Source organism: Dipodomys merriami, unplaced genomic scaffold (genome assembly GCF_024711535.1).
Source record: "Dipodomys merriami isolate MVZ:Mamm:240054 unplaced genomic scaffold, mDipMer1.0.p SCAF_99, whole genome shotgun sequence".
NCBI classification, from domain to species: Eukaryota; Metazoa; Chordata; class Mammalia; order Rodentia; family Heteromyidae; genus Dipodomys; species Dipodomys merriami.
Genome location: NW_027206612.1, coordinates 1053421 through 1068044, shown reverse-complemented (window position 1 = coordinate 1068044; position 14624 = coordinate 1053421). Strand labels below are relative to the sequence as shown.

Sequence of the window (14624 nt, the reverse complement as noted above, 5' to 3'; positions counted from 1 at the left end):
CGTGGAAGGGGATGCTGCACGGGTGCCAAGCTACAATTCTGTCAAGATGGAAGGGAGAACTGGTACCTAGGCCCACGTGTGGCCCATCCAGGATTGGGAATGACGCCCACATAGCCTATGCAGAGGCAAGCACGTGATTCTTGTCTTCTGGTCTTGGGGTAGGAGGCAGTCTCCAGGCTGACAGATGTTACAGATCAAGTCTGTTATCTACCTATCCCGTGCACAAAGAGCGACTTCTTTTTTAATCTTGTTACAATTTAAAGGAGGGGGAGCAAAGCCAGGGCCTTCCTCCCCTCCCAAAGCCCACAAACTCCCCATAGCGACTCACTCACTTCCTCTGCTTCCACGGCCCAGTTCTCTTCTGTATCACAGCTGCAGAATACTGAAAAGAGAAACTGCTCTCCAGACAAATCAATACCCAGGATGACGGCATGGATTGGAAACCCATAGCAAGTTTATTCATTTGCAAGAAACATAAAGAAAGCATTGAATATTTTTCTTGGCCACTGGTGTGAGTTTTTCAAAACATCTTAATTACATAAAATCAATAGTATAATTAGATGCCATATTTTGCAATGAACCCTACTTCTATTTACTAGCTGCAAAAATATTTTCAATCGAAATCAATGTCACATTTAATATACATTATATATAAATTATCTACAGTTCTTTCGAAAGGCAGTAGAATATCAATACCACACTTTATTATAAGATGGCATATGATAAATCTGGTAAGGCCTTACATTTAATTGTTTTGAGTTAAGTCTTCCTAAGAAATGGTAGGCAGGATCAAAGTAATTTATTGATCCATCTATGGTTAGAACGGGAAGGAAATTAAATCAATCACCTGGCTCAGCCTCCTATTCAGACAGAATTATTGGTCCCCTTTGGACTGAGTAACAAAGTGCTATTGGATGTGAAGTGACTCCGCCAGGAACACACAGCTCTTAAACTTCCCCTTTCTCAGCTTTTTTCTAATCAAACAAATCTCAGCGCCAACTTCATATGTAATCATAAGACATTCAAGTTCAAGCTACTTGAGTTAAAAAAAAATTCCCATTCTCAAATTCACTGTGCTTATTGAGTAAGATGAAGTAAATCTGTGTAATGAAAACACATAACAAACACTGCACTTCACATCTTGGCTTCAATTTTAATTAGTGACTCACAGCTCCTACACTAAGGAAGCGCGTGACATAAACATCAATATAAATAAATTGCTGGATTGGCTGGGTTCGATGCAAACTGCTCGTTACATTCAGAGCTGCATCTCTGAGGAAAGAGTGGGATAGAAACAGCAAAACAGTGAGAGGCGTGGATGTGTCTGCACACTCCAGAGGCTCTGAGCCTCAGACACATCATCAACAGCTTCTTTGTCAGCAATCCCTGTGGCAAATGGCTCAGGAGGAATGTCCTCTGACAGCTAACACTTGGCTGTAGGCTCTGGAGGGGAGGGAGCGGCTGCAAACCCATCACAACAGTGATGACCCCACCTTCCATCCAAGATGGCGGACTCTCCACTGGGCTGGAAGGTACTCCTGATTGCTTCAGCACACCGGGTGCTCGCAGGCTAAGAAAAACCTTAGCAAGTTTTAGTTGTCATGAAATCAGAAACATGCTCCAAGAAGATGGTTCATAAGACTAAGGCGAAAGCAATTGCTGGATGGATCCGTGAGTCAGAAAAGAAGACAGTGGTAAAAGTAAAATGAAAACACCCAGGCTCTACTTCTCTCCCTGCAGAAAGCATGGAAGACACATCAAGGGAAGTTGCATAGGAAAAGGGTTGGCTTAAGATGAAGCAGACATCTGTCCTGGTGGGCTGGCCAGAGCAACTCCAATTAATTACCAGGGTTTTGGATCAGCTGTAAAACCTTCTGCAGGACCTCTTCCCTGGAGGGACTGGCATCCACCACCAGGCAGCTTGGATTCTCCATCAGCTGGTAGGACTTTTGTACCCTGGGGACAGGCACAGGGAGGAGTTGGCCTTACATTCCACACAGCCACCCCTGCAGAGCTGACTTCCCTACACTGACACAACCAGCCGGAAGCAAGGTCTCTACCCTCTTCTTCTCAATGCTCCCTTTATTAGTGCTCCCTTCATCAGTGTTCCTGCCCAGCCACCAGCCAGGCCCCCAGGAAGAACTTCAACGGGCTTGGGTTGATACATGACAGATCAGGAGTGCTCTTCAATAGCTAGCCTTTCCTGAATCCCTGTTACCTGCCAAGCTCTAGCCTTCTGTCCAATGCTTCCCATTTTTGTAGTCAAGGTGAACTAGTAAGAACTCTCGTTCTGCAGAGTAGGAGGGTGAGGCTCAAAGAAGTTAGGAGCCCAGAGGCAGGGCCCAGGGCCAGGGAAAAGATAGTCCCTGCTGTTTCTGGCAATGCTCTGCTATTGCAGTAGGAGCTGGCTGGCTGGGGCTGCCTAGCCTGGGGTCTGCCTCTTGTGTTTGAAACGTGGGGACCGCGTCACTCATAAAGCCAGTGCCCACCCAGGCTCATCTCCAGGCAGGGACACCCACCCCTCACCCCCACCTTGCCTTGGGGCCACCTACTTCTGACGGAAAATGCTGTTGGCCTCAAGTTCAGCCTCCTCTCTGGTCTTCTCCAGGCCACGGCCCTGCAACCTTTGTACTCTCTCCTCGGGACTCACGGTGAGCAGGAGGACCAGGTCGGGCTTGAGCAGGTCTCCCGGCCACTGGTATACGGGGTGGTGGGCTGGGGGCAGGTGCTGCAGGCCCCCACTCACCTCGGCGGCGATGGCATAGGTGGCCGTGCTGTGCCAGTACCTGAGAACAAAGGGGGGGAGTGAAGGTAGCACCAGAGAAGGGCCTGCTCAGGACTCTGAAACCATACGGAAGGCTTCTCAGCATTCAGCAGACTAAAGACACTTGCATTTCATCCTCAAAACCATCAAATATAAGAAATCAGAAGCAGCTAGAAAGCCAAGCTGGCTCCTGACCAAGCACGTACTGAGCTAAAAATGCCTTGTCCTGCAAGATGGGTTTTCTGGCATTGGGGGACAACAGTGGAGAAGACAGATGTGTTTGGTAGCTCCTTTGTGTTGAATGCTGTGTCTTGGCCAAATAAAATCTAGCAAGCCCATCTAGTTCCTCCTTGTGAGATTGAACTTGCCTTGTGAACGCTTCCTTCAGGAAACCCTGGGCCAGAAGACCCCTGGTCTTTCCCCAAGTCCCAAGTCATTACATTGTGTTTGCTCAGCAAGTAGGTGGCAAGCGCAGGGATTTAAGTCAATACCCCCTTTGTCCTTCACACTGAGGGTAGAAGTTTAAGTCTAAATCTGTTAGGAATTTAGGAGCTTTGCTTAGTTACTGGAGAGGTGGAGACAATCTTGTTTCTCAGTAAAAGGAAAATCATAACAAGAAACACAATGCCAGTGTGTCTACTCTTTGTAGGAGTCTGATGGCGTGTCACTGCCTGCAGAACGCGGTCTTGGACAGTGAGGAATCTCCTCTCAGACTGCAGTAGGCTTTTTTCCAGGCCTTTTTCCCTAACAAGAGCGAAGTTCTCAGCCAGCAAAACCCTTCCTGTGGCCCCCAGGCAGGATGGATAGCTCTTGGTCTGCCTCTCTGTGGCCTGGCATGAAATCTTCCTATCAGCTTCTCGCTGAACTGACTGAGCCGATAGCCTACACATGTCTCCTCCACTGGACAATTCACCCCTGAGTGGGAAATGTCTTCCAGTCATCTCTGTATTTCCAAATCTGAAAACCACATCTGATACATACTAGATATGTAATAAACGAATATAGTTAACTGTGTGAATGAGTGAATGACAACTAGCACATGTACTGTCATAACTCATTATATGAATGAATTCCCAAGTCAGAGGCCTGACTCTGGAGGCCACGGCAAATCAGGTCAAGCCACTGGCCACACAACCAAAGAGAAAAAACCATGGTGACAGGCAGAAAAGGCACACCAGGCAGTGCTAGCTAGGTGCCTGGGGAAGACAGGACCAGGGTATCTGTGTCCTCGGGTGTGGCATGAGTTCACAGAGGACAGAAGGAGGAGGAGGATAAAGTGTGTTATGGTAGCTGGTCCTGGTCCAAGTGTGGGCCTCACTGGCCAAGCTGGGCTTTATCTGAGATACGAAAGCCAGCATTGCCTAGCGGGTAGATTCTACACTCATCACAGGATGTTTATCCATCAGACGCATCCCAGAACCCAAGGGGACAGCAGTAGGGGATGACCTAGAGCAAAAGAGACAGCACCAGGCTGCTGCAGGGAGACATGCCAACTTTTATTCTGCTTTTAGTCGCTCACTGGGCATGGGCACGCGCAAGTGAAGTACTGGTGATTTTAGGGGAAAAAAACAAAGCAGTTTCTTGATCCTTGTAACAATAATACTCTTGCCTGTTCGTGGCCTATTCTCATTTGAAGTGACTCAATGTGAAACTTCAAATTGATCATCAAAGGACTCCTGCCTACCACTCGTATTCCTGATGGAATGTAAAGAGGCACCATGCTTCCTTCTCCACATTTTCAATTCTTTTAAAATCCCTTCTCTCTCCCCTCTCCCTCTCCTCTCCCTTCTTCCTTTCCTCTCCTCTCTCCCTCTCAGGCAATACTTGGGTTTGAACTCAGGGCTTCATGCTTCCTCGACAGGTCTCTACTGCTTGAGTCACACTTCCCGCCCTTTTTGCTCTGGTTATTTGTGAGAAAGTATCTAGCTTTTATTCCTAGGCTGGCTTAGACTCTGATCCTCCTGTTTCACAAACCTTACTATAGCTGGATGAGAGTGGCAGGCTGCCACACTCAACTGCTGCATGAAATAGGGTCTAGCAAACTTTTTTACCCTATCTGACCTCAAAATGCAACCATGATGGGCGCCGATGGCTCATGCCTGTAATCCTAGCTACTCAGGAGGCTAAGGATTGCGGTTCAAAGCCAACCCGGGCAGGAAAGTCCATGAGACTCTTAACTCTAATAAACCACTCAGAAAACAGAAAGTGGTGCTGTAGCTCAAGTGGTAAAGCACTAGCCTTGAGCTGAAGAGCTGAGGGAAAGTGTTCAGGCCCAGAGTTCAGGCCCCATGATCGACCAAAAAACAAAACAAAACAAACAAACAAACAAAAAAAAAGCAACCTTCCCAATTTCTAGTAACTAAGCAAAAATCCTAAATTCTTTTTTTTTTTGGGGGGGGGGGTCCGGTCGTGGGGCCTGAACTCTGGGCCTGGGCACTGTCCCTCAGCTCTTCAGCTCAAGGCTAGCGCTCTACCACTTGAGCCACAGTGCCACTTCCGGCTTTTTTCTTTTTGCTTATGTGGTGCTGAGGAATCAAACCCAGGGCCTCAGGCATGCAAGGCAAGCGCTCTACCACTGAGCCACCTTCCCAGCCCAGAAATCCTAAATTCTTAACAGATTTAGACTTAAACTTCTAACCACAGTGTGAAGGACAAGGGGTATTGACATAAATCCCTGCACTTGCTACCTACTTGCTTTGCAAACACTGATAAAAGTCACTTAAGTCAGTGTGGTTACATGAGCCTCACAAATGGAAGACACAGAGCTTCACGTTCCCTCATAGCTATTGCAAAAACAATTAAGTGCTTTATGAAGAAAAAAAGAAAAGAAAACAACCTCATAGCATCTTATCAGTGTAAGAAGACAATACTTAAACCTTACCAGGCAATGTCTAATGAAAGCTGCCAGTACTTCAGACTCCAGTAACCAGTACAGACAGGACTGAAAAGGACAAAGCTTGTGAGGAGTCAATGAGTGCTCCTGTCACTCGTCCCTCCAAGCCCCCGTGCTCCTCCATACAAGTGCTCTGAGAACTCCAGGCCCCAGCAGCCCCCAGTTACACTGCACCCTGCCTGGATATCTTCCTGTGAATCACTGACCAGAACCTACCCTTCCATTTTCTCCATCTGACGCCTTCCGCCCCAACTCCAGCAAGACTTCCCTTGGTGCCCAGGCTGCCTTGGCACCTTCACCATATTCACTGATTTGAGTACTCAGAGCACTCACCCTATTCACTGACTGAAGCACTCTGAACAAAAACAGAGGCTGATCTCTTAATTTACAGTCTTCTGTTTGCAGGAAAAACCATCAATAAAAATGGACATTGAAAAATAGTCATTTGGGAGCTGAACATGATAGCTAATTCCTGTAACCCCAGTGCTCAGAGGCTGAGGCAGGAAAATGGCAAATTCCTGGCCAAGTTGGGCTGCATGGGAAGACTCTGTCTCAAACAAAGAAATGCATCGCAAAGAAGTAACGGAAGCAAGGAAGTCAGCACCTCCACGAACACTGCCACCCACCGTTCTCAGTGAGAGGAGGGACGCGTCTCAAATGGATTTCATTTTTAAAATCTTTAAACATAAACAAACCCACCTGGACAACACACAGCTGCCCTTTACCTCTGACAAGGTGCTACAGTCTCTTCACAGACCATAATCGCAGACAATTCACAGGCACAGAGAAGAAAAGTCAAGGGAAGAATGGAGGGTCTGTTTCTTATAGAGTCCTTTCTTGGGGCTCTTTTTGAATAATCACAGTCTGTAGCCAACCATCAATTCTTTCGAGCTAGTTTTACCAGGCACCAGGAAAACTCTGTTAGTTGACATATAATGCAATTTGATGGCAGAGAGAACACAGCTCTTAGGCCAAGGCACTGTATTTGAAGTGCTGGTTTCCAAGCATTTCTACCTGCATCTACATGTGGGATGCACATCACACATCTGGGGGGCAGGCAGGGAGGACTCATGATACCACAGACCGGGAAAGCAGGAGACACAGTGCAGGCACCCACCTGCACAAGGAAAAAGCCTCAGGAAGTCACAATCCACAGAACATGTCTATATCCCAGGTCAAAGATGGAACCAAACATGGTAACCTGAGCACTTTGACCACATGGTACACACGTCACTGGACAAAAGCACCTCCCAAGGGAACAAGACTTCTTAGGCTGCTCAGGTCACTTGAGGGTTGCCTATAACTTTTTGACTTCAGCTGGATTTGCTGGTCATTTCTCCAAATTAAGACTCCTTTCTGGCCAGGATAGTTAATATATACTGTTAATACTGTTTCCTTCATACCCCTCCAGCACCAAGACTCTTCATTCTCCACACACCACCAGAGGGATCTATTCACAGAACACTGCAGACAGGTATTTCATCAGCTATGTTTCCAGATAAAGCAAAGCCACTTTCCTAGCATGGGTACCTGGGGAGATGTGAACAGGAATGAGGCAATGCCTCATGATGCCATTCTCCTTTGAACACACAGAATCCTGAACCCCAGATGTCACCACACCCTGCACCTGGCGTTCAGGTAGCATTGAGGTAGCATCCACCTTACATGGACCACGCCCCATAGCCAGACCTCTCCTGTACCAGAATATGGATAGATTCACGAGGGCCCCAAGTCCTGTCACTGGCAAAGGCTATACCTAGAAGGCAGAGTGGAAGAAATGCACAGAGCCTGCCCTCACATTCTGGAAGCACAGGTCCAGGACTTCCCACCCTGGGGTAGCCACTGTGTGGTCAATGAACCCTTTGGAGAAGGCAGGGCCACCACTTTATTGGACAGTGAATATTCCAAACCTTGAGGACTTCAGACCCCTCGACCTTGATCACAACTGCTCTCCTCCCATCTTGAGGCATACTTCCACTGCACTGACCAATCATTTCTTGCTGTTTTCCTGCTCTTGGTGGCACCTGAGACCATGTCTTCATCTTAGACCTGAACCCAAAGAACTGAGCAATGCCCCATCCACCAGCAGACAGAGCCAGCACAGAGGCTAGAACAGCTTACAAGCGGCAGTACTGAAGGTCAGTCAGGCTGCAATCACCAGAGCTCTACAGTCCTCCTGGGAGTGGGGAAGGGGGGGGAGAGGTTTTCACTGTTTCTACCACTCCAGAAACTTGGCAGTGACTCCTCAAGCTGGATATACTTGAAACTCAGGTCCCTGAAACTCCACTCATATGAAACAGAACGTTCACCAAAGCGAATAAAAGGAAGTAATCACAATGAGCAAAGGTGACGAATGTCAGAAGCACAATGTGGCATCAAAGAAGTGAGGTACACACCGCATTTGATGGGTGACCTCACGGGCAGGGGATTTTATAGGCAGTTCTCAGCGGGAGAAACTGGAACAGGATGATGGCACGCGGGTCAGTGGCTCCCACTGAGGAGAGAATGTGGTATGCAGAGAGAGAAAGAGCTGGCTGGGGTGAAGCTCTCCTCCTCAACCAGGTACAGACAACTCAGATGAGTTCACCTCCCAAAGCTCCACGTTCACATTATAACTAATGCTCTTCTTAATAGCACATTCGCCAATTCAATTACTCATCTTTCCCAAAGTAAGTATACTTCAAGAGAAAACAATTAAATGCACATTATAGCAATATTAACAGCACTATTGATCACACATTAACAATGCTGATAACTATCATTGATATTTGTTATTAATTTTGTAATTAATAATGCTGTTACAATAAGTAACGTTAATTATTCATTCTACAGTGAGATCCGTGAACTCCTCACCATCTTTTTTTTTCCATTGGTACCAGTCTGGGAGATTGAACTCAGGGCCTGGGTGTTGTCCCTGGGCTGCTTTTGCTCAAAGCTAATAGTACCACTTGAGCCACAGCTCCACTTCCAGGCTTTTTGGTAGCTTAGAGGAGGTAAGAGTCTCACAGACACTCCTGTCTGGGCGGTAGCTGCAAGCCATGATTGTCAGATCTCAGCTTCATGAGTAGCTAGGATTACAGGTGTGAGCCAGCAGTTCCCAGCTTCCCCAACTTAATTATATACATGGGAGGATAGTGCTCTTGACGTTGGGACTCAATGTCCCTTGATGTTTCCACAGTTTGCAGTCAGTGTAGCTTTACATGCACTCTATGGAACATCTTTCTGCAAACTGTTTCGTTCAGTCAGAATTATGACTTTGAAACCTGCACACACAGAAGCACAGTACTTGTTTATGTGGCTGTACAGCCTGCTGTTTTATACATACACCAGCACTTACCCTTTCTCCTGTTGGGCTTCCGGCTTCTAAACATCTCACAGTGTGATCAAAGCTAGAATAAACTCTGGTGAGAATTTTTCTTCAGTAGGTGGAAACAAGCTCTCCCTCTGCTACATCTCAACTTGCAAGTGATTATACCAGCATCGATCTCTAGCCATCCCCACCTCACCCCACCCCATGTGACTGTCTAGCACTGTAGGTATTAGGTAATTCTAATTTGTCTCCACCAGCTGGGCTAGAATCTCATGTAACTGAATGTCTTTTGAGTCATGGTGATTGTAAGTATGATTTGTTTGCTATGCTCTTTGTTCATGTTGTTGTATTTGCAGCTAGTTCTGATTTAGTTTTGTTTTTTTTCAGATTTTTTAGTGTTGTTGTTTAGTTTTGTTTCAGAGTTTTAAATTCAGGGTCTACTCGGGTACAAATTCAGGAGCTCAAACTTGCTAGCTGTGAGTTCAGCTGACCACTTGAGCCCTACTTCTAAGCCTGCATTTTGCTGATTATTGTGAAGGCTTCAAACCATGATCTTCCAAATCTCAGCCTCGTTAGTAGATTATAGGCATGGCTTTCTTATGTGTATAATTTCTAAGGTATCAAACAATTTGTGTCACTCCCTTATCGGAAACCTTTCGGCGGCTCCTCAGGCTCTCTATAGAATCCACTCTTCCTGGCTTCTTGCCTTCCCCTGCACTGCTCGCCACCTTTGTGCAGAAAGCACCCCTCCTCCACCGTGTTTCTAGCATACTGCCCTTCTTCTAGAAAATCCTTCCTGTCTCTGGCTCTGCTCTTGCAAATGACCCTTCCCTCCACAACTTTTTCTTCAGCACAGGAATTCTTACTCCTGCCTCTTTTTACTCAGAGCTTACATAGGTGACTCTCAAGCCACTAACTGGTACAGATAACTAATAAATCATAGACACTGGTGCTATTAGAATCATAAGACCATTCCACTTGATAAACAATTGTGTGCACCTGCACGTGGACACACATACACTCGTGTTAGGGAGAAAATGTACCTACCTGTCTAGAATCACAGGACCCTTCATGGATTCTTTAGCTATTTCAGAAGCCACAAGATAATTGCCCAAAGAGTAGAAAGCTCTTCTAATGATGGGTGGTTCTTCATCAAAGATGTTCCTCCACTGTCGGATGCACATGGGCGGTGACTGCAAGAGGGCAGCGTTGAGGGCCTTGGAAATCGACTGGGTCACTGTGGTTTTACCTGCAAGTCACACATGGAAGACAGCATACTGTAGCCTCCCTCACACTCCCGAAGGTTAATGACATCCCAGAAAGAGCAAAGACAAGCTCTCAACCTCTAACTTGAAGGAGGCGATTACAGAACCAGATTCTTCCTGACATGCTGTGGAACCAGAGAAACTCCGGATGCCTCTGTTCTTAGAAGCCTAAGAGGGCAAAGAACCTGCTGCTCCTGTTTATGAGTTCTAGAAGCCAGAGCCCATGCTGTCTGCTACTTTGATTCCTGGCCACATTGGTGGCCACCCAACTCTTGGGACAGCTTCCTCTGACTACCTGTACCTGGTCTGACTTTGGGACCAACACCAGCCTAAGAGCCCTGTAGGAAGGTCTTTCCACCTCCTCTCCCCCCCCCCCAGCCTCCCCTGCTGACACCTTCACATCCTCTGTCCACTTCTCCTACCCCTTTTGCGAGTCCCAGCATGGGTGCCATCCTGCCTGGCCCCTTGGGCTCCACCATGGGTGTGTACTCATCTACTTCCTGGTCTCATCTGCCTGGAGCACAAGATGGATGGTGGGCGAATAGAATCTACTCCAGAGGATGTTTTCTAGTTTCTCTGAGCTCCTTCTGTTTACATTTAATATTTTCCAATCATCCTTAACACGTGAAGTTATCAAGACTTTATTACCTACTGTTCACTCTTCTTTTTCCCCTTGGGTTGTCAAGATGTATCCTAAAACCCACAATCATGTCAGAGAGTCTACTAGGACATAGATTCCCACGCAGCACGCCAGTTTCTCCCAAAGACTCCAAAATACTGTTTAACCATCTGGCAAATGAAGAAACTGAGCTTGGGAGAAGGCAGCAAATATACCCAAACACTCTCTGCTGACAGGCCAGACCCAGGATGCAAACGTGGCAAGAGCATTGCTCCTTTCTCCACTTCACGCTGCCAGTGGATTCTGCAGCTACACATGCCTGCCTTGAGGTTCAACCTTTGTACCTTTTCTGTAATTCCATAGCATGTGAGTTAGCTCAAGCAATCCAAAAGAGATGATCACAAGAGCGCTCCGGCTGAATGACTGACGGATGCTGTTCAAAGTCTCTCTGCAGCTGGCAAACCTACAGCACAGCGTAGCTCCTGCAGGTGCACGTCCTCTCCTCCCTGATCACTCAGACAGAGCCAGGACAATGCTAGCCACCACCTGTGCCAGTCCACCTGGCTAAACACAAACAGTCCCATGTGGAAACTACCTTTTGTTTTATGTCCCTTAAAATGATCATCTGAGCCCCTCTAGTCAGCATGAGAGGAAAAGCTCGCCTTTCTGAGATCCGTGCCAGCCTTCTCCTGGGCGACCCTCCCCTGCCCTGTACTCCGCTGTCCTTAGAGACTCCTTCCGTGTACAGACATCTCATGAGTAGCACAGGAAGCTCTTGTTTTCCATTTTCTTGTTGACTTCCATTCTGTTCCAAGAGGAGCCTCTGAACCACTATAGCTCCTGGGCACACATTCTGGTTGGATTTCCACATACTTGCGCCTCTCAGGCCATCATTCTGTCGGGGCACCTTCTGTCCTCTGGTCGCCTGGCCTACCTTCTCTGTTCCTAGCACCCAACCTGGTACCACTTGGACCTTGCACTTTATGACCCTACAGAGGCCATGGGTTGTCTTCCTGCATCCCGTCTGGCAAGTGGCTTGGCCTTTCTCTCCTGCCTCACTCTCTCTACATCACATGCTCACTCCACCATGCAGCCCAGGGCTGACGTAGCAAAGGACCTGGACAAAGAAGAGATTCATGCCAGGCTCGGCCCACAGTTGCACCTTCATCAGTTAAAATTAGCACTTATAACGACAAAGTCACGCTCTCTTACCAGTGGCGTCCAGTCCTTCAATGGCAACCACCTGGAACTTTCCTTTCTGGAGCTGCCTTGGGCACTGGTCCACCAGGTCAAGCACTGCCTGGGCTTCCGGGATAAAGGATACACACTGCAAAACAACATCCACCCACATCAGGGCAGAGCGCTGGGCACGGGAGAGACAGACCGCCATCCTGATGAGGCCTAAGTAGAACCGAGCACCATGCCAGGCTTGGTTCTGAAGCAGAGGCAGGCTGGCCTCCATCACCTAACCGCAAGTAGCTGAGGCCCCACGGGGCGGCAGCCCCCTGAATCACCCGGGCTGCAGGCCTCCCTTGCCCCTCAGGATGAGGCCAGGCCTAGCATCCCAGCACAGGCTGTACCACTCAGCCCCGGCAGGGCTACAGGCCCCACCTGGCCACAGATGGCACGGGTGTAAGGATACTGTTCTCTGCAGGATCTGCATCCTCGGCTGCTCAGGGTGTTGGATCAAGTGATGGGAGCTGTGTCCCCAGGAACTCAAAGTTTCCGGCTGCATCCATTACCTCAGCACCCAGCACCTCCCGCTGAGGCCCAGACAGACCCTCACCTCTGGGCTTAGAAGGCTGCCAAGCATTTTACAAGAATTAATGAGGTCAAGTCTGGGGGTGCCTGCTTCCAGCCATGGCATGCTCACCTCAAAAGTGGGAGGCCCAGAGCTCAAACCCCAGCGCTGCAAACAAAACCAGTACTTTATGAGAGAATCCTGTACTCCTAGTATTGCTGTTATTATTATCCACCAGTCTCCAAACCTCGGGGAGAAAATTTCTGTTATTGTTTTCCACCTTATGACTTAAGAAACTGAGGCACCAAGCGTTCCAAAGCAGAATAACTGCCAGTGTGGTTGGATTCAATCCCCAAGCACTGATCTGGAAGCTTCCACCAGTGTGCAACCCAAGGCTGAGGCTTGGGAAGTCTATGCAAGCTCCCCAGGGCGCGCAGGACTGCCTGCCTCCCCCAGAACCACCGGTGTGTGGTTCTCAGTCCCCTGAGAACCTGCCCTGAGCCCGGTTTCCTTCATCACCGGGAGCACACCTAGATGAACCTCTTCCCCGGAGCTGGCTTTGCCGTATGTCCCAGGGAAACTCCTGGTGGATTAGCGCCATTGGGTATAGTGTGGCTCACTAATTTATCAACCTTAGTACACACACCATCCAGGCACCGTGTGCGTGTGTGTGCGCGCGAGCGTGTGGTGTGTGTGTGTGTGTGTGTCCCATGCTGGAAGTGGGGTTGGAATCAGGCTGTGGGACACTGTCTCTTAACACTTGAACTACAGCTCCACTTCTAACTGTTTGGCAGTCAAGCGAAGACAAAGAGCCTCACAGACGTTGGTGTGCCCGGGCTGGCTCCGAACCACGATCCTCACCTCTCAACCTCTGGATTACAGACGTGCATCTGCCCAGGGCCAGCGGGTGGGACCCATTCTCCTTAGGGCCGGGAGTGGGGGGGACGGGAAGGGGCGGGGGAGGGGGTGCTGCTCTTACCTCCTGCAGCACGGCCCTGGCGGCGTCCCGGTCCGGGAAAACCACGGAGCTGTGCAGGGCGGGCACCGCCGGGTGCAGCGGCGGCTCGGGCAGCGGCAGGACGCGCGCGCGCTCCCCGGGCTGCTGCCGCCCGCCGTCCCGCAGGGCCCACAGGCGCAGCCACAGGGCGCCCCGCGCGTCGGCCTCGAACTCGCCCAGGTGCGGGCGCTCGGGCTCCGGGCAGGAGCCCACCAGCTCCAGCAGGGCGCGGCGGGTGTCGGGGCCGCCGCGGGGGTCGCGCAGCAGGAAGCCGCGCTGCAGGCCGCCGTCCGGGCCGCCGCCGTAGCCGAGCAGCGGGCACAGCTGGCAGCCGCGGAAGGGGCCGTGCTGCAGCCGCCCGCGCAGGCGCTGGTGCAGCCGGGCCGCCCGCACCCGCGCCCCGCCGGCGCCCGCGGGCACGCACAGCGAGAAGCTGCGCCCCGGGGGCCCCAGCAGCGCGGCCAGGCGGGCGTCGGGGCGCGCGCCGCCCGCGCCCCCCGCGCCGCCCACCGCGAAGTGCAGCAGGGCGCAGCCGGGCAGCTCGAGCGCGAAGCGGCGCGGCGGGGCCATGGCCGCAGCCTCGGCCGCCGCGCAGGCCCCGCGCAGGGACGGCCGCGGCCGCAGGAGCCGCCCGAGCAGCAGCGGGGCGCGCGCGCGGCGGGCGAGGGCCGTGGGCATCTCGGCGGCCGCAGCCCCGGAATCGAAACCGCGGGGCCGCCCGGGAAACGAGGGCGGCGGCGGGGCGGGGCGCGGAGAGCCGCGGTCGGCGCCGGAAACGACCCGCGCGCCCGGCCCCGCACCCCACCCCTCCCCCCCGCGCGCCCGGCCCCGCACCCCATCCCTCCCCCCCCCCCGCGCGCCCGGCCCCGCACCCCCCCCTCCGGGATGGAGCCCCGGGGCCGCCCGGTTCCGGCGTGGCAGGCGATCCGTGGACCCGAACTAGCCAGGCTCCGAACTAGCGGTTGCCGAGGCCCCACGCAGGCGGGGAGGGAAGCGAGAGGCGCGGGCCCCACAGGGGGACGCGGGGCCTCGGTG

General features: G+C 50.9%; 1 protein-coding gene across 1 annotated transcript; it reads right to left on the bottom strand.

Annotated features, from left to right (window-relative positions):
- Nucleotides 1-1133: 1133 nt before the first annotated feature.
- On the bottom strand, nt 1134-14159 carry Cmpk2 (cytidine/uridine monophosphate kinase 2). Its single transcript, XM_070014631.1, has 5 exons — nt 13572-14159; nt 12064-12178; nt 10015-10216; nt 2553-2786; nt 1134-1956 (listed from the first exon to the last, which is right to left on the bottom strand). Exons 1-5 carry the CDS (start codon nt 14157-14159, stop codon nt 1839-1841), a joined length of 1257 nt encoding a protein of 418 aa, XP_069870732.1. The 3' UTR covers nt 1134-1838.
- Between the last annotated feature and the right edge of the window lie 465 nt (nt 14160-14624).